Source organism: Nannobrachium achirus (genome assembly GCF_963921795.1).
Source record: "Nannobrachium achirus genome assembly, chromosome: 17".
Classification (NCBI taxonomy): domain Eukaryota; kingdom Metazoa; phylum Chordata; class Actinopteri; order Myctophiformes; family Myctophidae; genus Nannobrachium; species Nannobrachium achirus.
In genome coordinates, this window is record NC_137824.1 from 34,368,636 (window position 1) to 34,391,135 (window position 22,500).

General features: G+C 43.0%; 1 protein-coding gene across 1 annotated transcript in view; it reads right to left on the minus strand.

Annotated features, from left to right (window-relative positions):
• Positions 1-22,500, minus strand: part of LOC308301550 (connector enhancer of kinase suppressor of ras 2) — a gene marked incomplete at both ends in the record, with an annotated part of 123,942 nt that overhangs the window by 35,261 nt on the left and 66,181 nt on the right. The window contains 3 exons of the mRNA XM_080745570.1: positions 12,693-12,839; positions 20,734-20,802; positions 22,387-22,446. Of these exons, the coding sequence (XP_080601696.1) occupies positions 12,693-12,839; positions 20,734-20,802; positions 22,387-22,446 (276 nt within the window). The remainder of the gene's footprint in view (positions 1-12,692; positions 12,840-20,733; positions 20,803-22,386; positions 22,447-22,500) is intronic.

Sequence of the window (22,500 nt, forward strand, 5' to 3'; positions counted from 1 at the left end):
ACCGCTGGGTATATGTGACCGGTCGAGTCACCTGAGACTTCTACAACAGAACATTTACTTTTAGATAATAGTCAAGTTTTCAAGGCTTTAGAACCATTATTCAGTCAAGACTGAAGAGAATTTGCTCAATATGACAGAACCAAAGCATACTGAAAAGACCACAGCGTGACATCAACAATCAACAATTCACTCATCCGATTCCAAACTGTAAACATGCTTGCTAGTTGGTAGTTATTTTACAAATAGCTATACTTCAATTGGAGCGATACTTCTAGACAGGAAAAAGGGGGAAGCAAACTTACAAATAACGGGAGAGGAAAGTTCAGCTTCAAAATAGTTGCTAAAGTCTGTAGGGAACAGGAGCTTTGAATGGTGGGACATACCGTACTTACTGGGTTCTATTCACATTCTTTCACATTCTTTACTCTACGATCCCACAAACAACATCACATTTGCATGCATTTATTGACTACAGAAAGGATGGTTCACTGAACAAGAAAATGTGTTTTTGACTACTAAACATCCCATGTGCCCAGGGTTCTATGGATTACCATCAGCGGTAAACCCACCCCTCAGGCCTATTGTGTCTGGTAATGGAAGTCATATCGAGCCCCTGTCCCAATACATAGATGTCTTCATAAAGGGATTGGTACCAGACTTACCATCCTGTTTAGGAGAGCCCATGGACATTTAACACTTTTAATTTCAAGGACCCTCTTGAAATTGAATTGAAGCCATAGACCCCCATTTCATAATGACTGGGCATCCCAATCTCCACAGACAGATCCTCACAGATGGTCCCATTTGTACACTCTCTGATGAGGGTGTAAACTCTCTGATCAGACCACAATGGAAACAAGACCCCAGGACCTCTTTATGTTATCCTTTTAGCCTTAATGTCTGACTGTACCCCGTGCTGTTTACATTTATGACTAATAAAGCATTCAATCAATCAATCAATCAATCAATCAATCAATCAATCAACAGGGTCCAATTGGTTTCTAACTATCATTATCAAGGGGTCCTTAAGGGGTTTAACTTTATACACTAAGAAGTAAGGAGAGGAAACAAAACTTAAATTGCCCACACCTCAAAAATAACCATTAGTTCCCATAATTATTATTTTCATCATACTTTCTTCTTAGCCGGAAGGTATTCTTTAAGCTATTTTTTTTTTCACAATCTATTTCCAATGTGACGGTTCTTATATCACATTATTACAGGACACTGACATGGGTGTGGCATTTGTATGCCAAGCTCTTTGTGGGTTATTGGGAAGACAATAACCCCAGCATTAGCAAAAATACATTATTTATCTTCCAATTTCTACCTGTAACGTAGATACTGTATACCGTTAGATAACACTGTGGTCATCTGAAATACAATGAACTTGTTCTTTTTGTCAAGCAGCATGTTAACAATGCAGATAATAGCCTCACCTTACAGAGGAACCAAGACCCACAAAACAAGCATTCATTCTTTGGATGTATCAGTATACAAAAATAGTAATAACAGCCTATAGAACAACTATCTAGCGTAAGCCTTTGAGCCGCAACACATTACTGCATTCAGACAGCAATCGTCCATCGAATGACTCAGAATGCAATATATCAGTGGGTCAGTTCTTCAGGCTAATAGAGGAACTTAAGTCACGATCTGAAGAAATGCAAAAACACTTCTCAGAAAGAGACTACAGCATTGACAGACACTCTACGGAGCCAAACACACGGATCGATCCGCTCTACTGTCCGATACGTTGAAAGAGAAGGTCACTCCCATTATCTTCATCTCGACAGAATATAATCACTCTGGTAAAGAAAATCATTCAGAAAAAAGTGAGACATCACTGAAAGACATGAATGGTAAAGGGTGCATTTATATAGAGCCTTTCTCCAAATCTCTCTTTTTGGTACCACTGAGGTACATTATCAACCGAACATCACCTGTTTCAGTTCTAATTAGCCCTAGTCTCTCAGGTTTTTTAGTTACTGAGGAAATCAATATCTAGATTATCTAGGACATGTTAATATTTGTAAATAACGACATGAATTGGTGTGCAATGTTTCCCCAGTGTGCTTTCTAGACCATTCTTGTAGTAGCCCTTTAATAATACTTGAACTTCCACCCTGTCCATTCTACCACATGGGGGAAACGCTGTTGCTTATGTTTATATTGTGTATGTTCATGTCTCTATATTGTAGTCTGATGACTGCGATTTCTTCTTATTTTTATTATCTTGAATTCTTTTTCAGAATGGCTGCCAATTCCACCAAGGCCTTTGCTTTGTTCTGCTGCTGACACAGAGGAATAGAAGTTTTACTTAGGGTAGCCATGCGATTCAACATCTAAAACACTAGTTTAAAATAATATATAATAAAATCATTAATGCACGAATAAACAATCACAGTATTCCCAATAAAGTGCATCTTCTAGTTAGATTTGCCTCGTTGCACTCCTAATCTATACCTCCGCTCCTAGAGAGTTCATGTGTGAACAGCCAAGGGGTAGGTGCTACTGCGTAGGCGAGAGCTTCTACACCGAATGCTCTACAACTTTGTGCCCGAAGGCAGAGATGTCAAGAAAAAGTTTGCAGGGTTGGAGAGGTCAGTGTAATCTCTGTGCCTTTACTCCTTTCCAGTGGTGAAAAAAGTACTAACATTTGTTACTTAAATAAAAGTACAAAGGTATTGGCATCAAAATACTTAAAATAAAAAGTAAAAGTACTTGTGAAGCAGAAATCTTCCATTTCATGTTTTCAAAATCAAAATGTATGAAATGATTTGAAAATGGCAGATCTACAAGCTCACAACGAGTCACAAGTGAGCTTGTAGATCGCCTATTTTCAAATAGTGAAGTCTATATAGGGCTGAAGTGGTCAATGTATGTTTAATATTTAAAATCTACAAAGTAACTAGTGAAGTTGTCAAATAAATGTAGTGGAGTAAAAGTACAATATTTGGATCTGAGATGTAGTCGAGTAGAAGTAGAAGTATTAGAAATTGAAATAGTCAAGTAACATACAAATACCTAAAAATCGTACCGAAGTATAACAGTACTTAAGAAAATGTACTTAGTTACTTTCCACCACCGCAGCACCGCTCCTTTCTTATTATTTGATTACTCCTGTAGTTTAGATCAGTGGTTCTCAACCTGGGGGTCGGGACCCCCAGGGGGGTCCCCACATTATTTTGGGGGGTCCCCAGATGATGAACTTAATGTGCAACATTACAACATTTTCTCACTCAACAGTGAACAAACCAACATAAAGTTTAAGTGTATAGACTATAGGGGGTATCTGCACATTTCTAAAGTGACAATTTAAGGACTTTTTATTAAACATTGGCTAAATTGTCAAATATTAGAGGCAGAAATTGTGAAAATAGCCGATCTATATGCTCACAACGCCTCGCGTTGCGAGGCGTTGTGAGCATGTAAATCTGCTATTTTCACAATAGAACTGTGTTATACAAAATGTAATGCCTCAACTCTTAGTGCTCGTCAGGGTGGGGGGTCCCCAGTTAAAATATGATTATTTTGGGGGTCCCGACCCACAGGTTGAGAACCACTGGTTTAGATGCATGTCTCTACTCTTATCTGTATCTGTATCCTATCTGTATCTACCACCAGATTTCGGAACAGCTTCCACTCGGCTACCATCAGACTGTTGAACAAGGCCTGATCACCGCCTGTCACCAGGCTGGCCTGGTGTCAACTGGAAGCTTTCCTCTATTCTTGTGGATGTGTTCCTCTATCCAGACTTTTCTTTCTGTGTGGACCTGCCCAGGGATGGATTAGCCCCCGCGAAGAGCTGGTTTTATGTTATGTGTATGTAGATATGTTAGATTTGTTCTCTTTAACATGTGTCTTTCCTGAAAGATTGTTCTTCTCCCTCTCCCTCTCCCCTCCCTTTTCTTCTTCTTCCTTTCTGAAAACAACGCGAATGATGGAGCTTGTGCAAAAAAAAAAACAATATTCCCCACACCTTTAAACCTGTAATGTGTCAATAAAGTTGATTCTTGACACTTTATCTGTACTGTGTTTCCCACTGTGATGTTGCAATGACAACAGAATTTACATCATGGGATACCTATCGATTCAACTACCTAATAGACGGAAAGTAGCAGCTTATGATTTTAAACGCAGGGAGCGCAACTCTCTCTAACGACATTAGAGACGTTATGTTGTTTTATTACCCGTATACCAACACAGAAAAGGTCAGCACGATTTCAACATTAGCTGTGTAGAAGTCTGTCAAATGCCTTCTCTGCCTCTCCAAATGTCCTCTGCTCAGCATGGCAAATAATCAATTCATGTACGTGTTCTGATGATGACCTGTTAGGTTGAAGCGTGTTGACAAGCGGTGTCGATAAAGACCTGTTTTGGGGGGGCTGTTCCCTGGCTGTCTACTCTCATTTCTACATAATCTCTACTCTTGGACTTATTTTTTTTACTGTAGCGGACACCTTTAATTTTAGTATTGCTTGTATCTTTTCATTCCTTTTTCCAATTATCTCTACTATTTGAACATCGAACATCAGAGGTAGAAAGTTCCCTTTCCTTCCTTCCAAAGCCTTGGGTAACTAAAATATCGTCACTGTCGGAGTGTCGGGCAGAAACCTCGTATCTCCAAGTTTCAAATTTGTACATTTTTCCACAAAGCGAAGCCCTGCTTCATCACACAAGGCCGTCAGCTGATCGGCTGTTTTCAATAATTTAAATCATTTTTTAAATGATAAATACAAAACAAACGGTTTTGGACATACAAGGTTTCCACTCGACAACGACGATATATATTTTTATCACTCAACATAATTGTTCTCCCCCTTATTTTCTCCAAAATTAATGTATTTTGTACATAGAGAAAGAGGTTTTTGTGACTGGGGACGTTGACGTGGTATGTGAATCAGCCAAATGAAAATATGAAACTAGTAACTGTCTCTCTCTCTATCTCAAACATGCACGCTTGCGCACCCCCCCCCCCACCCCACACACACACACAGGACTTTTTGTCATTTGTTCATCTTGGTGTGGCTGATCTAATACGCTCACACACACGTGCACACACGCACAAACTCACCCACGCACGCACACAACCATATGGCAATAAAAACTATTCTGATTCTGATACCGTACGTGCTTCCAGTACATGCATGCACGCATGTGCAATGTGTACACTCACGCATACACCAGTACTAAACACACAGAAGCAGAGGGAGGGGAAGTCATTATTCACTGGAATAAATGAAAGGACTTGGGGGCTCGAATCGCATGATCGTTTGCAGATAACTCGTTTCATTTGTGGGTCGAGTCTCGAATCCATCGGAACGACCACCACTTCTGGAAGAAACCACCAAAATCAGGCTTAGAGTGTGTGGTGTATGCGTGTGTGCGTGTGTGCGTGTGCGTGCTGTGCGCGCTGCTCGCGTGCGTGTGTGTGTGTGTGTGTTGGTGTGTGTGTGGCGCACGCACCCCCAAAACCACCACCCCCCCACCCACACCAACATACCGTAGTTCCTTCTGCCTCTCTAAGGAGCAGCACAGTATCAGAATAATATCAGTAGCCCTGTACACATGTGCGCACACACACACACACACACACACACACACACACACACACACACACGCACGCACACACACACAAGCACACACACACGCACACACACACACACACAGCACCTCGCACGTGTGCACACGAGAACACAGGCACACGTGTCGTTTAGCAGGACATTTCAAATGTAGTAAATTATTATCTCCAGTATTTGCTGAGTACAGACGGTGGTTGTAGAGCTAGCGGAGCGGCCTGTAGTTGTTTATGAATAATTAAGGGCTCAAGTCTCTCCGAGAGCAGAAAATAAACCGCTAAAACACTAAAGCAGCACCTTTCTTCTCCCTCTTTCTCTCCCACTGACAGCTCTCTGGTGAGCTCGCTGGCTCACAGCGCGTAGCAGTGGTGGAAAAAGTACTCACATTTTGTACTTCAGTAAAAGTATCAATACTGCAATGTAGATGAGCTCACAACACGTTGCGTCGTTATAGGAGTTTTCTCTATTTTACCAGTAACTGCACGGTGCCGGTCAATTTGAAAGTGAAAGTGGTCAGGTCTGTCTGGTGTTAGAAATAGTTAACCAATGGAAAATATCAACAAGAGCTGACTACAACAAAAGAGGACAGATCCGAGCACTCAAAAAAGTTTTAAAAAGGAGGAGAGCGGGCGTAAAAACTGGGTACTTTATTTCATAATAATAAGAGCCAACATGTTTTGACCTCTCTGGGTCTTTAGGTTTTCACCCAACAGCGACTATGTGTCTCTTAGCGGATAGCTCAGAGCTCTCTCTCTCTCTCTCTCACACACACACACACACACACACCTTCCCATAATCCTCTGCACACATACACAGAAACAGGGAAATAATCTCCTGACACGCAGTGAGAACAATGGTGTAACGAGGCACTAACCTGCCAGAGCCAGTGCTCATGCAGCCTATCACACGTGCACGCACGCACGCACGCACGCACGCACGCACGCACGCACGCACACACACACACACACACGCGCACACACACACACACACACACACAGAGGAGTCAAATGCTTCCTTTACAAATGAATAGTGTACACATCTCCATGTTGTCCAGGGACAAGGACGGAATGGTTAGCACTGCTCAAATAGGAACAAGGACTGACAGATACAGAGATATTTGCAAGTGTGACTCATGTCACGGCAACCACACTTGCAATTTCCAATGACATCTTTCTAGTTTATCGTCACTGTCGGGCAGAAACCTCATATCTCCCAAGTTTCAAACGTATACGTTTTTTTCGCAAAGTAAAGCCCTGCTTCATCATACAACGCCGTCGCGCTGTTTTCACTAGTTTAAATCATTTTTAAAATGATGAATGCAAAACGAACAGTTTTGGACACACACACACACACACACACACACACACACACACACACTCATGCATACATTCATACACACACACACGCGGCCACGCGCACACATACACACGCTCATGCATACATTCACATACTGTACGAAGAGCTGGTTTTCTCTCTCCCTCAGAGAGAGAGGGGGTTGGCGAGAGGAAAAGAGAGGCAAGGGGGAGACCTAGAGGAGAAACGCAAGCGGGCACGAGAGAGAGAGAGACATAGAGACAGAGAGACGGAGAGCAACAAAGCGCTGAGCGGAGATCAAAGCATGCATGTAGCATGTAAATGAATTAGACTAATGTTATGCATGGTTATAAATAGCAGCTATATGGAACACAGAGGTCTGACACACGCAGACACCACTGCAGAGCGCTCACGCCGGCCCTTCCTCCTTCTTCGTCCTTCGTCTTCCTCCCTCCCTCCGCTCATCCTCTCTCCTTCCCCTTCGTCCCCCACTCTCTATTCTTCATCCTTTCTTCCTCTCCTCTATCCTCCCCCTTCCTCCCTCCCTCTCCTCCTCTTCTGTCCTCTTCCCCTCCTCTCTCTCTCTCTGAGAAGAGGAGAGGAAAGAAGAAGAGAAGGAGTAGACCAATAACCTTCTCCTCTTCCTTCCTCACCCCTTCCCATCCTCACTCTTCCTCCGCCCTCCTCCTCGCACTCTCCTAAATTTGAACAAATCTGGAAAAGCTATCTCAGCACAAGCTCTCCTTATAGCGTTCACCGAACCGAGCCCAGCGTTTTTTCTGTGCGCGCGCGTAGTAGTATGTGTGAGTGCGTGTTCGTTGAAATAGGAAGAGTGGTAAAACATTTCAAATACAGATGAAACATGATACGATATAATCTGCTGAATGCTTTATTTCATTTCATTTTTTACTTTTTTATATATATATATATTCCACTCCTGCTAAACCAGCATTTTTTTGCCTTTCGGGTCAACATCAATAATTAATGTCAGAATGAAAAAGAGCTGCCCGGCGGGGCATCTGTCAGGTTCAAATGAAAGAGCGGATCCACCTTCCGGTGACCTTGTGTGTCTCTGTAGTCCAGGGACTCGGGGAGATATGAGGCCAAGTTGCAAATCAGTCTAAGAGCGCCCGATCTGCCCCAGATGCAGCCCAGGCAGCACAGCACGTGTGCCCAGATGATTTAGTGGGGGCGCCCAGGGTTGCCCTGGTGGGCAATTTGGCTGCCACTCGGAAAAGGTTTCGGCTGTTAACTTTGGAACCAGATGAACCAGACGAATACAAACTTTTTAACCTTTACCGTTAATCCATTTAGGACCGCGGACGATTCTAAAAACCCCTTCTAAATACTGACCTAGGCTTTCTGAAAAACGTCAAATATTTATTATTATGTTGCTATGTCGTCACTGTCAGGCAGAAACCTTGTATTCCAAGTTTCAAATCTGTATGTTTTTCTTTTTTTGTATATCAAGGCCCTCATCATACAAAGTCACACAAAAGTAGTTATCTGAAAAAAAGATTTGACCATAGCTTTTAATCGCCCTAGCGTTCCAATTCTGGGTCAAATATTAGGTTAAAATATGATAATTACACTAAACACTGGGAATGTGATGGCCGACGGGACAGAGCGACTTCTGGCAATAAAACACCGGGTCTGTGTCTGTTTCTATGCATGTGGTTTTCTGGCTCAGTTGTGGAGGAAAAGAATAACATCCATGTATTGTCGAAGTTGTGTCTGTGCCAGGCTGGAAATGGAAACCAGATCGTGCCAGGTTGACCACTGGTGCTTCACACCTGGCACTCTCATGGATGAATGGATGGCTCTATGAATGGAAGCAAATCGTCGTTGTCGGGTGAAAACGTTGTATCTCCAAGTTTCAAATTTGTACGTTCTTTCGCAAAGTAAAGCCCTGCTTCATCATACAAGGCCATCGCACAAAAGTAGTGAAAACAGCAGATCTACAAGCACACAACGCCTCGCGGTGCAAGGCGTTGTGTGCTTGTAGATCGGCTGTTTTCACGGTTTTGGACATACAAGGTTTTCACCCGACAACAACGAAATCCTTGTTGTCGGGTGTGTGTCCAAAACCGTTCGTTTTGTATTTACTGTTAAAAAAAAAGAAAAAGAAAAACGATTTAAAATAGTAAAAACAGCTGATCTACAAGCACACAACGTCTCGCGGTGTTATGTGCTTGTAGATCTGCTATTTTCACTAGTCTTGTGCGACAGCCTTGTTTGATCAAGCAGGGCTTTCCTTTTTCACGAAAAAAAAACATACGCATTTGAAACTTGGAGATATGGAGATACTTGGATAGATGTGTTTTTTTAATTAACGCCTAGCGTCACACAAAAGCACCAAAAGTAGCAGATCCACAAGCTCAATTCGCGACGCGCTTTGAGCTTGTAAATCTCCTACTATTTGTAACAGTTTAGGACATACGAGATTTCCACCGACAGAGAAAAATATGGAACCAGTGTCTGCTATGGTTTGAGAAAGGTTTGGCAGCTAATTTGTGTTTATTTGGGTACAAGTAGATATTGCTTTACCACTAATTGCATTACAAAAACTAAAACAACAAATAATTAGGCACTTGAGTGCCGCACGGGATAAAAAGAAGCAGTCCAACACCTCAGAGTTTAGGGGTTTGAATCCTATGCGGTGCGCCTGGCTCGGCTGAACTGTACTGTACGAACACAATGTGGCCGCGTTTTGGCGAGGGAAGTCGGGTTGGAAGGACGACCTTTTATTTGTCACTGCGTTAGCAGCTTCTAGGGCAGGGTTCCCCAATTAGTTTTCCCCAAGGGCCGAATCATGTCTAGGGTACCAAGCCGAGGGCCACAACATTGCAGGGGGCGACGGTGGCGTTCCCGCTACTCCAGCGACAGTTCAGATATCGTTGTTGTCGGGTGAAAATCTTGTATGTCCAAAAACAAAAAAATTTATCATTTTAAAAATTATTTAAACTAGTGAAAACAGCCGATCTACAAGCACACAACGCCTCGCACCGCGAGGCGTTGTGTGCTTGTAGATCTGCTGTTTTTACTACTTTTGTGCAACGGCCTTGTATGATTTGCGAAAGAACGTACACATTTGGAGATATAAGATTTCCACCCGACAATGACGATATTCTAGTGTTGTTGCTGCTCTTATACCACCATTATTACTGGGGTTGGTGGGGGCCAGACAGTAGCCCCCCGCGGGCCGCAAATGGCCCGCGGGCCGCCTATTGGGGAACCCTGTTCTAGGGACTGGGGTTGGCTCCTGTCAACTTGGGGTGTTGAACAGGTGGAGTGGGACGGGACTCCCTCTTTCCCAGGTGTTTCGACAAGGTGGTCATGGTTAAATTTATGCATACACTTAACCCCAACCTCGGTAAAACTATGCTTAAACCTAACCTTAACCCTAACCCCAACCCAATTATTTAACAATATTATTTAACAATAGGCCTAATAAAACTCCTGAGAGCGTAACATTAAACCAAATTGACCTGGAGTTAAATTATTGTTAAAAAAAAGTCTGCATTACTTAGTTACAAGAAAGAATTGTTATTTTGATCAACATTTGCCTGTTATCTCTCCTCACAAACACTATGCCTAACCTAACCCTAACCCTAACGGAAATTATGCCTAAACCTAACCTCAAAACCACGCCCATCTAGTCGAAACACCTGGGAAAGAGGGAGTCCCGGAGTGGGACAGAGGCACTACTATACATCCTCTCAGTAGGGGTAACTCACCGGCAGGTGAGCCAATAACAACACTATACAGAAATATGTGGAGAATTCAGGATTTGCCATACCAACTAAATATGAAAAAAGGGGGCAGGGAATATTTGGCAATTTATAAAATCCTCCCGTCTACAAAAAAGTACCAGAAGGCAGGTGGTTAAAATCTAAGCGTTCCCGAACCCTATTCTGTCAGGATCCAGATGAAATTCAACGGCCTGTCGACTCTTTTTAGGACACTTTTCCTCTTTAACCGCAGAAGTACACTGCTGGTGACTTGTTGCTTCAGTGAAACACTCTCAGGCGGTAAACAGACACAAAATGTGGGCTCGGCTGGTATGTATATCGTCGTTGTAGGGTGAAAACCTTGTATGTCCAAAACCGTTCGTTTTGCATTTTCCATTTTAAAAATGATTTAAACTAGTGAAAACAGCCGATCTACAAGCACACAACGCCTCGCACCGCTGTTGTAGATTTTTATAAAATGTAACTTTGTTTTGTCCTTAAGGTAATCAGAAGGTCATGTCATTGGATTAGTCATGTCAGGGTGTTTTATTTTAGGCTTGAGAACAACTGTTGTGTGAGTCACTCCTTCACCTGTTACCAGAATGTCATGTCCTGTCTGAAGTATTCCTGACTAAAAACCTTATTTGGATGTTTGTTAACTCGACTCTGATTTATTTTAAAGTCTCTCTGAAGTGTATAAGAGGGCTGTATAACCTGTAAACTGGAGTTGGAGACTATACCAGATGGGTGTAGTGCTGTCAGCTCGGAGCTCCTTTTTGAATAAATATTGATTGTTTGAACACTTCTCGAACCTTTCTTTTCTCAGTATATTTTTATGCAATAATCATAGAAATCTACGACACTGCGAGACGTTGTGTGCTTGTAGATCTGCTGTTTTCACTACTTTTGTGCGACAGCCTTGTACAATGAAGCAGGGCTTTACTTCAAAGAACATACAAATTTGAAACTTGGAGATTTCCACCCGACAACGACGATATACTGTATGTTCCGTAAAAAAGCCAGGGATCTGTCTACAAACGGCGGTAGAAGGACGATGATGACAGCATGCAGGGCTTTGTATGAATGTTTGTTCAGCATGCCGGAGGCCGCATCATATCAGTACCTGGATCAGTTTCTTTGTCAAGTATGTTCGTGCGTTCGAGGGACTAGACTTGGTCGGGCCCTCTCGTGGTTCACACCAGCACCACAAAGCAAGGCAACAGATGGGAACGTGAGTAACACCCAGCCTTTATTTGCCATGGGCGATGGAAGTGATCAAAAGGATCAACTCGTTCTGATTTGTCAGATGGCGTATATCTTCCCTAGAGTGCGTACAGCAGCTGACTGTTCAGTGTGAGCTAAAGTCTAATCTGCCCTAGGTGTTATATGGCAGCTGACCAATAAGCCCAACTAAATCTTTGCCTCCCTGCTTAACCACGGCTATTTTCGGCCAAGATATTTAAATGGTAAATGGTGCATTTATATATTTTATCAAAGGCGCTTTACATACAGAAGATTGTGCATTGCATTCACCCATTCACACACACATTCATACACCAATGGCAAAGGAAACCAACCACATCTTGCTCAAGGACACTTTGATGGGATGGGAACCGGCTGCTCTACTGGCCACTCTACCCCTGAGCCACTGCCACCCCATATTTAATAGGGCAAAGAAAACTGCATTGCAGTTATAGAGGACAATAATGTATTAAAGGGATATTCCATAAAAAAAAACACTTTTGGTCATTTTCAGGTGTCATTGCATGGTGTGTTATTGCATGGTGTGTCATTGCATGGTGTGTTATTCCATGGTGTGTCATTGCATGGTGTGTTATTCCATGGGGTGTCATTGCATGGTGTGTTATTCCATGGGGTGTCATTGCATGGTGTGTTATTCCATGGGGTGTCATTGCATGGTGTGTTATTCCATGGGGTGTCATTGCATGGTGTGTTATTCCATGGGGTGTCATTGCATGGTGTGTTATTGCATGGGGTGTCATTGCATGGTGTGTTATTCCATGGGGTGTCATTGCATGATGGTGTCACGGCAGGGTGGTCTTACCTGCAGCCCCAGAGGCTTCCAGCGGACGTTCCTGAGTAGGGCGGGCGTGGAGCTCAGCGTGTTCTGGGGTCTCTTCTTCAGCGTGAGGATGACTCCGCAGGGGTCCTCCCTCAGAGCGTTGACCAGGTTCTTCAGTTGCCAGCCCACCTGACGAACACACACACACACACACACACACACACACACACACACACACACACACACACACACACACACACACACACACACACACACACACACACACACACACACACACACACACACACACACACACACACACACACCAGTGGCGTCAGTTCAGCAAAAGAGCTGTGCCTTCGCGTGCGTGTAAGACACCAGTCATGTTGCCATCCCAGCAAGCACGTCAGGACCTGGACCAATCAGTGACGTCTCGATTGGGGCCCCCCAAGGCCCCCATCTTTAACTCATACCCCGCCATTTATAAATACCTTTGTACTCTCATATGCCTCTGTCTCCATAGACTTCCATGTAATTCATAGTGCACTGATAATGTCATGTCCTTTCCTAGGTAATGCACCACGTGTGTGTACATTGCTCACAGATTTCAAACAAAATAATCTTTTTCTTTCAAAAACGGGAAATTCTCAGGACTATCGGGCCTGGCGGGTAGAGACATTAAAATATTCTCGAGACTATCGGGCCTAGCAGGGAATGAGTTAAGAAGTAATTTTTTTTGTTTCCCCTGTAGCCAAGGTGTGGCAGCTGCCATACCCACACACACACACACACACACACACACACACACACACACACACACACACACACACACACACACACACACACACACACACACACACACACAAACACGCGCACACACGCACACACACAGCAGATCACTGCGCTGCATGTCACACTGCTTCTGTGTACCATGGACATGGTTCACACATCAGAGTGTCACACGGTGGCTGCCAGCTGTAGGGTGACATCAGCCAAACAGGTCATTATGTCACCTGTCACTGCACCCAGAGAGTGTACAGCAAGCCGCCCGAACACCACTTAGTCCCTGTGGGCCCGATTGGCTGAAGAAACAGAGATTTACTGACTCACAGGAAGAGAGGCTGTTGTTCTAATGAGGAATAAGCAGTAAAAAGAGATTAGAGGACGGAAGACAGAGAGACTAATGTGAAAGAGGAGAAGTGTGTGTGTGTGTGTGTGTGTGTGTGTGTGTGTGTGTGTGTGTGTGTGTGTGTGTGTGTGTGTGTGTGTGTGTGTGTGTGACGTTAAAGTGCTGACTGCAGTGTTTCCTTGTGGCCAAACCAGTACTCCAGCACTCAACCCTCGTCAGGCTATTGATTGGACACATGCATGCGCATAAACACACGCACGCACACGAACAGGCACACGTACACAACTACACATATATACACACACACACACACACACACACACACACACACACACACACACACACACACACACACACACACACACACACACACACACACAGCTCTGTTGTATACTGTATACGATATAATGACATAATGTCCAGAGATACAGTACCAGGTCCACCTAAATATGCATAGAGTACCAAACATATTCAAATGTATTCTACAATTAGGCTTCAATCCTATATTAAAATTGGCTTAAGGGACGACAGGCCGTCCCTCCAGCCGGCGGGTGAGCGGGTGGGCAGATTTCTGACGCAATTTTTCATTTTTTTTGCGTTATTAGATTAAGGAAATTTAGAAATGTAAGCCTAAATCTTTTTTTTATATAGGAGTTAATCAACTAAACACTTTTGTGAGAATCACTGAAAATATTATTCTATCTATGATGACATGCCCAAAGTAGGGACGCCGGAAAGTGATTCACTAAAAATCTTTTCACACCTTGTTTCAAGTTTTAGCTTAGTTTTAACTATTAGTAACCTTGAGCTGCACTGCCATGGAAGTAGGCAGACAGGAAGCAAAAACCGGGCCAGAACAATCCAAACAGAACCAGAGCATAAAGTACATAAAGAAATAAAATCAGTTTTTTCCCAGGAAATTATTTGTTTATTTTATTTTTTTTGTTAAAAGCGGTTCTGCACGGTTCTGCACAGCGGCAGAAAAGTCTTAATATAAAGCATGTCTTCCCTAGTTGGGAGAAAGTTGTTCACTCACTCACTTCTAACTTGTTTGCCCACCATGCAGCTCAACACAACACAGCCTAAGAGTTTTTTTTTTTTTTTTTTCTCGGATGGACGGTTCTCAAGATATGCGCGGGGGGGGGGGATTCTGGGCATTTACAGTTGGATATTGATATAGAGCAGGAGTTTTCAAAGTGGGTGGCGGGGCACCCCGGGGTGCCGCAACAGCAGTCCAGGGGTGCCGTGAGATCATTTGATAATATTTGGAATTTATTTGGACACTTGAAGAAATATTTAGTATCATTTTCAGTCAGTTCTGACCAAAATGGCTATTATCTCAACGGTTTCCTCTCAACATAATCACTAAAATATCGTCACTGTCAGGCAGAAACGTCTGTCGCACAAAACTAGTGAAAACAGCCGATCTACAAGCACACAAATTGTGTGCTTGTAGATCGGCTGTTTTCACTAGTTTAGTTAATTTTATAGATGGTACAAAACTAGTGAAAACAGCCGATCTACAAGCACACAAATTGTGTGCTTGTAGATCGGCTGTTTTCACTAGTTTAGTTAATTTTATAGATGGTAAATACAAAACGAACAGTTTTGGACGTACAAGGTTTCCACCCGACAACGACGATATGCTATAAATATAAGGTGCTGGGAGTGAAAATTATAATGTAGGGGTGCCTCGGATTAAAACAATATTTATGGTGTGCCCTGAGACAAAAACGTTTGATATAGAGACAAAGACAGAGAGACAGAGGTGGCAGTGTGAATCCTCCTAACACGGCCCCTCTCTCTTAAAAAGCACGGTATTGACAGAAGAGGTCTCTTCTCCGCCGTCCTTTCCCCCCCCTTTCATCCTTCATCTCCTCCTTCCCATCCGGTACCCTCTTTTCTCCCTGTTCCCGTTTTTCCTCCAATCTCTCTCCCAGCTCTTCCCCCTTTCAGCAGCATCCCTATAGACTATTTTGTAATATCCCCCCGCCTCTCTCTCTCTCTCTCTCTCTCTCTCTCTCTCTCTCTCTCTCTCTCTCTCTCTCTCTCTCTCTCTCTCTCTCTCTCTCAGTCCCAGGGGGCTCGCCCCCCAGAGCGAGGGATCACAGCGTAGAGAGAGAGAGGGGTGGTGGTGGGAGTAATGATGGCTTGACAGCAGGGTGACTTCGGTGCAGTGGCGTAAAGTAAAGTACATTTACTCAAGTACTGTGCTTAAGTACAATTTTCTGTACTTGTACTTCTACTCCATTACAACTCAGAGGCAAATGTTGTACTTTTACTCCACTATAATTCTTTGAAAACATGCGTCCCGTGGCCTACTGGTCAAGGCGCTGGTCATACCGCTTTGGCACCGCCACATAGGCATGGTTGCCGCGGCGTCGCCAGTTCGATTACCGATCCCGACGACCTTTGCCGCATGTCACTCCCCATCTCTCTCCCCGTTTCCTGTCAGTCTACTGTTCTATCAATAAAGGCATAAAAGCTCCCCCCAAAAAAATATATATATTTGAAAACATTTGTTACTTGTTACTTTGTAGATTTTGATTATTATTATAAAACATACATTAACCAATCTCCTATTTTCAAAAGATTTGTTTTCATTAGAAAACTTTTGCTACTTTAAGTACATATTAATACCAATACGTTTGTACTTTTACTCAAGACATTTTTTAATTCTGGACTTTTACTTGTAACAGAGTAATTCTACATTGCAGTAGTACTTTTCCCACCACTGCTTCGGTGCTGTCACCCTGCAGAGAGAGAGAGAGAGATAACACAGCTTTCTCACTGTCAATCAACCTCCTGCTACACACACACACACACACACACACACACACACACACACACACACACACACACACACACACACACACACACTCATGCAATTCACATGAGAAGCACATCGACACGCAAGGGAACACATTTGGAAAGCCTATTCAAACAGTGAGTGTAATGAGCTCTCTTTTCAGAAAGGCAATGGAGGCCATAATGACAACGTCCCCACTTCCATTCCATCTGGAAATACGCTTCCTGTTTATGCTATCCTGTCTGAAATAAGCAGAACCTGTGCATATAAGGTTGGAGTTTGATACCGGGTTCCATTTTAGAATCAGTTCTGTGTAGAACAGGGGTCTTCAACAGGGGCTCCGGGACCCAAGCAGAACCTGTGCATAAGGTTGGAGTTTGATACCGGGTTCCATTTTAGAATCAGTTCTGTGTAGAACAGGGTTCTTCAACAGGGGGTCCGGGACCCCTAGGGGGTCCTCAGAGTCACTACAGGGGGTCCTCCACGTGTTGGTGACTACGTGTTGCGTTCTGTCGGTGTTGTTTGGTGTTTGTCTGTTTTTAGTTTTTATGTTATATGTGAAAAAATGATTTGAATGCAAAAATGTAGTATGCCAAAAGCAAATTCCTATGTGTATTACACAATGGTTAATAAAGTAATCTGAATCTGAATCCAAATCTTTGTGTGATAAGAACTTTTTTTTTAAACACTACCACTTGAACCCTGGTATCCCTATTATGTGTGGATTAGCCAAGAATATCCAATCTACAGTACAAGAATAGCCGATCCACAAGCTCACAACGCCTCGCGCTGCGAGGCGTTGTGAGCTTGTAGATCTGCTATTCTTGGCAAAGAGGTTTAATGTAGTGGGAAACAAGAGCAGTCAGACTACGTATTGTTGGTTCAAGTGGTTAAATGTCTAAAAATACACATTAGACCAACAACCAACACTGATGATAGTGCTGTCAAACAAGTCTACTCTGTCTAAGAAATCTGTGATTTTTAATCTCCAACACAATTTTATACAATATGTAGTGGGGGTCCCTGCTTTATCACTCTCTCAACTAAGGGGTCCTTGGCCTGAAAACGTTGAAGACCCCTGGTGAAGAAGCATATCGTTGCTGTCGGGCAGAAAACATAACCCTTAGCTCAATACTTTTACTTATGTTTTTTCCTCATAAATGAATGATACTACATCAAATAGCCTATCTACAAGCTATTTTTGCTATTTTTGAATGTTATGCCTGAAAAGTAACAGTTTTGGACATCACTTTCCGCACAACGGCAACAATATTCTTTTTGATTGGATGAGCACTGATCTCGTACCAAAGCTTTTTCCCACCCCAAATCTGAAGTCCCGAATCTGAAGATTCATAGGGATCATTTCCATTTGAAATGCCTCCCGGTTTCCAGAGTACACAATTAAAAGCCAAAGCACCACCAGCACCTCGACGACGACCACAGACTGTAGACAGACATTGTGTCCTCACTGTCCCGTATTCCACCAAAGCAGAGCGGCAGCAGCTACGTACAAATGAAGCTTTGGCGTTGGTTTATGCAAGTCAGCTCAAATGTTTAAATCTACTTTGACGTGAGTGTTCCTGACTACAGTAAACTGCAGACAGACAGAGTGTCCTGTGTTCCACCAAAGCAGAGCTCCTGCAGCAGCCAGTGGCGTCGGTTCAGCAAAAGCTAAGGTATGGCAACATCGCGTGCAAGACACCAGTCATGTTGCCATACCGGTACCTTAGCAGCAGGCATGATGAATTTATTTTAAGAAGTACATTTTACCAGTAAGATGCCTATAAGGGCGAAAAGGGTGAAAAGCGAGGACACGCCATGTCTTGGGCATCTGGCCAAAGGGATTTGGTTCCCCTGACATCACAGTGATTATTATGTTGGCATTCACAGATATGGGCTTAACCCTCTAAGGCCCACGGTTGTAATATTACAACGTTTGTATTTTATCCAAAAAAAGGTTTAAATCATTTTATTTTAGCTCCCCCTACCACCTAAACACTACCATTGGATTCTATTGTTTAGTATTACAATGCCATTGGCCACAATATTTGCATATAAATACCCCCCACAGGGGCTGACATTCACACCCGCCACACCCGCTGAAATTCCAGAGTTTTGACGAACAACATCTCACTTTTTCATGGAAGCTATACCTCACAAAAACATAAGTAAAATGCCTGTACTATTTTTTTTGGTGATCATTAGAATGTCTAGAACATGTACATATGTTATTATTGTGAAAAATATCCCCCATATGTAAATTAGAGCATGATTTATGATTTTTGATTTATGGCTATAAAATCTTACAAAAACATTTTTTTGAAAAAAACATTACATTTTCCTCTGAATAGGACTCCTACAACACCATCTGATTTTTTTCAATTTTTTATTTCAAGTATTTCTTAATGCGGGCCTTAGAGGGTTAATATTGATGACATCAGGGATCTCCATATATGGGCATAAAAGGAATTTGGTTCCCCTGAAATCACAGAGATGTCAGAGCGTGATGTCAGAGCGTGAGAGTCGATCAACAAAAAAGACAAGCGTTACCAAACAGACAGAAAGACAAAGTCAAGATGTGACGTTTCTCATACTAAACTGCGATCTATGGTCGCAATTATTTTCCCCTGTAGCCAAGGTATGGCAGCTGCCTTACCTTGCCATACCCAATTGACGCCTCTGGCAGCAGCTCTACCACCAGCCCAGACAGATAAGACAGTCTTATTACAACTGAACAGCAGCGCAGACACTGGGCAGACGCACCAACCACACTGGTGCTGGCACAGTATAAACTGCATGGTTGGGAGTAACTGAATCCAACGTTGGAGGACCTGGAATCGTCTCCATCGCATTTGGCACCGTTTCCAGAACCAGTTTATCACAGTGGCAGAGCTGGTCAAAACATTTAAGTTTCAAGGACCTCCATTATGGGTCCATTTGGTGCCATTACTTCACTCTCAGGAGTTATACAGACCTGTAAGGGTCCATTTGGAACCACCTCAGGTAACCCAGAGAGTGGCTCCCACTTTGAGAGCCACTACAATACAGTAATATGTACAATACTGTATGTGTGATCTGCCTCGCGCTGCTGGTATGAAATGCTTGCCTTGGCTGCAGCTTTTCACAACACAGTAGGGATGGGACAATAAGCGATATTATCATTTATCATGATAAAAAACACTCATGATAATCGTATATCGTGGAGATTTAATTTATCGTGATATCGTCCTCCGTCATGCACTGGGTTCAATTCACCTTTTATTTGCCGAGCTGCATATCCAGTACCACTGTATAATTGGTAAAAGAGAATTATTTGTTACAGATACATTTTTCAAAACGCGTCGCTATTCTTTGGCATGTTCCGCCCCCAGGATAATGGATTTTGATTATCGTGATAATATCGTAAATCGCGATTTCTTCTGTCACAATAATCGTGATATGAAATGTTCATATTGTCCCATCCCTCCGACACAGTAGCTGGAGTTTGCATGTTCGCTACCCAAAACCTGTCTGATCTTGCGTGGTACGAGACCCTAGTCCATTGCCGGGAGGACAATAGGTTAGTGGAAGGGGACCGACTCCTGAACACACCAGAAACCAGATTAGTCAGGAACACTCACGTCAAAGTAGATTTAACCATTTATTGCAACAAATGGTAAACAGTTAAACTTGGTGTGTTCGGAGATGTTCCCTGAATTTTGCACATGCATGCCTGCTAAGCAAAATCAGGGAACTTTGAGCAAAACCCCCGACAATAGCAATACATTGACATATTAGCTTGAATCAGCAGACATAAAGTCACAAGTATTTGAGCCTATGCCAGACTCTGATCAAAAGGTGGAGGCTGGGGTGGAGGAGGCAACTAAGCAGCAGCGGATCCAAGGCTTCAGATCAAAGACAAGCAGAGCTATAGTGAATGCAAGCCGTATTTAAAGGAGCCTCCCTTACTTGGTGTGAGCTCTGATTGGATTATGACAGTGTGATGTAATGATCAGCAGATATATGAATGAGGAAAGATCTGACTGACAGCTGATTACCCCAGCTGATTACCCCAGCAGCAGACAGACAGACAGACAGACAGACAGACAGACAGACAGACAGACAGACAGACAGACAGATGTCTGAGGGGTCTCCTGGTGACTCACCACGGTCTGATGGTTGACCTGAATGACCTCGTCCCCTGCATGGATCTTCTTACACTGGTCTGCTGGGGACTGCAGAGAGAGAGAGAGAGAGAGAGACAGAGAGAGGGACAGAGAGAGAGAGAGAGAGAGAGAGAGAGAGAGGGACAGACAGAGAGAGAGAGAGAGAGAGAGAGAGAGAGAGAGAAAGAGAGAGAGAGAGATGGTCATGGGTTGAATATATTTAAAAAAAAAACTCTTCACATTTTGTGAATAACCACACAAACCCTTAAGCCTCTATCATAGTCCAAGGTGAAGAGCTATCACCTCACCGCGGTGTAGTTTTCTATAGCTATCACCTAGGCTTATACATTTGTACAAATCTGAACAAAATAGGTGATGCCAGTTTTAATATGTTTGTTAGATTTTTTTAACTTTTTCACTCAAATATCAAACATTGTAGACAGAGAAAAAACAGTAAAAATGAACGGTCAAAAAGCGGTCAGAAGCGGTCAAAAGCAAAGGCGTGGGTTTTATTTTCCTAAACAGCAAACATATCATCATTGTCGGGTGAAAACCTAGTAGGCCTATGTCCAAAACCGTTCGTTTTGCATTTATCATTTTAAAAATGATTTAAACTAGTGAAAACAGCCGGTCTACAAGCACACAACGCCTCGCGGTGCGAGGCGTTGTGTGCTTGTAGATCGGCTGTTTTCACTACTTTTGTGCGATGGCCTTGTATTGTGAAGCAGGGCTTTACTTTTAACTCTGAGATACGAGGTTTCTGCCCGACAACGACGATATACACTGAAGACATTCCGGCAGACACCAGGGAGAATATACTGTACACACACACACTGAGTCATGTGACAACTGTTATCTTAGCTCATAATTAGTCTCTTGGGACAGACTGTTGGCTCACGTCATTTTCAAATCGTTGCTGTCGGCCAGAAACCTCGTATCTCCATAATATTTCAACTTTTTTGTTTGGGCAATTATTAACGCTCTCCATCATACGAGAGTGTCGCACTAAAGTGGTGAAAATAGCGGAGCTACAAGCTCACAGCAACGCCCTGCGGGTTGTAGCTATTTTAGATACTTTAAATCGTTTTTAAAACTACAATAAAAAAGGAATGGTTTTGGACTTGTAAGGTTTCCGCCCGATGGCGACGAAATACAGTCTGGATTTCGGAAGCGCTGAAAAATGCTAAGAAACTTTCCCATTTAAGGTACATAATGTACTGCACAGTAATTGGATATATCACCAACATTATATACAATAGTATTAAAGATATAATAATATTATCAACACCAGGGGCCATCAAATATAATACACTGGTGCCATTTCTGGCTCACCCAGACACCAACCCACTTTGTATTATTATGTTACCAGCTGATATCATCTTGCCTGGCATTGCCGGGGTTATTGTGCTGACAACGCGTCGCGGAGCTATGCATTGATCAGCGGTGTTCAGGTTTCAGTAAAACCAGCATTGGCATCACTATTTTGGTCACGTCAGTATTGGGCAAAAACTTTAAAAAATTGCACAAACTTCAACAATAGCCGATGTACTTGGTGATCGGTTATTTTCATTGTTTGACGCAAGGCAAAGAATATGGAAGCAGGTAAATACATGTTCAGAGTAAACATCTTATTCATTCACGTTGCCAACTCACATTCTCCGTGGTTCCGGTGATGACATGGAGCCCGTCGTACGTCGATTTGATGTACATCCCCTGTCACGCACACACGCACACACACACACACACACACACACACACACACACACA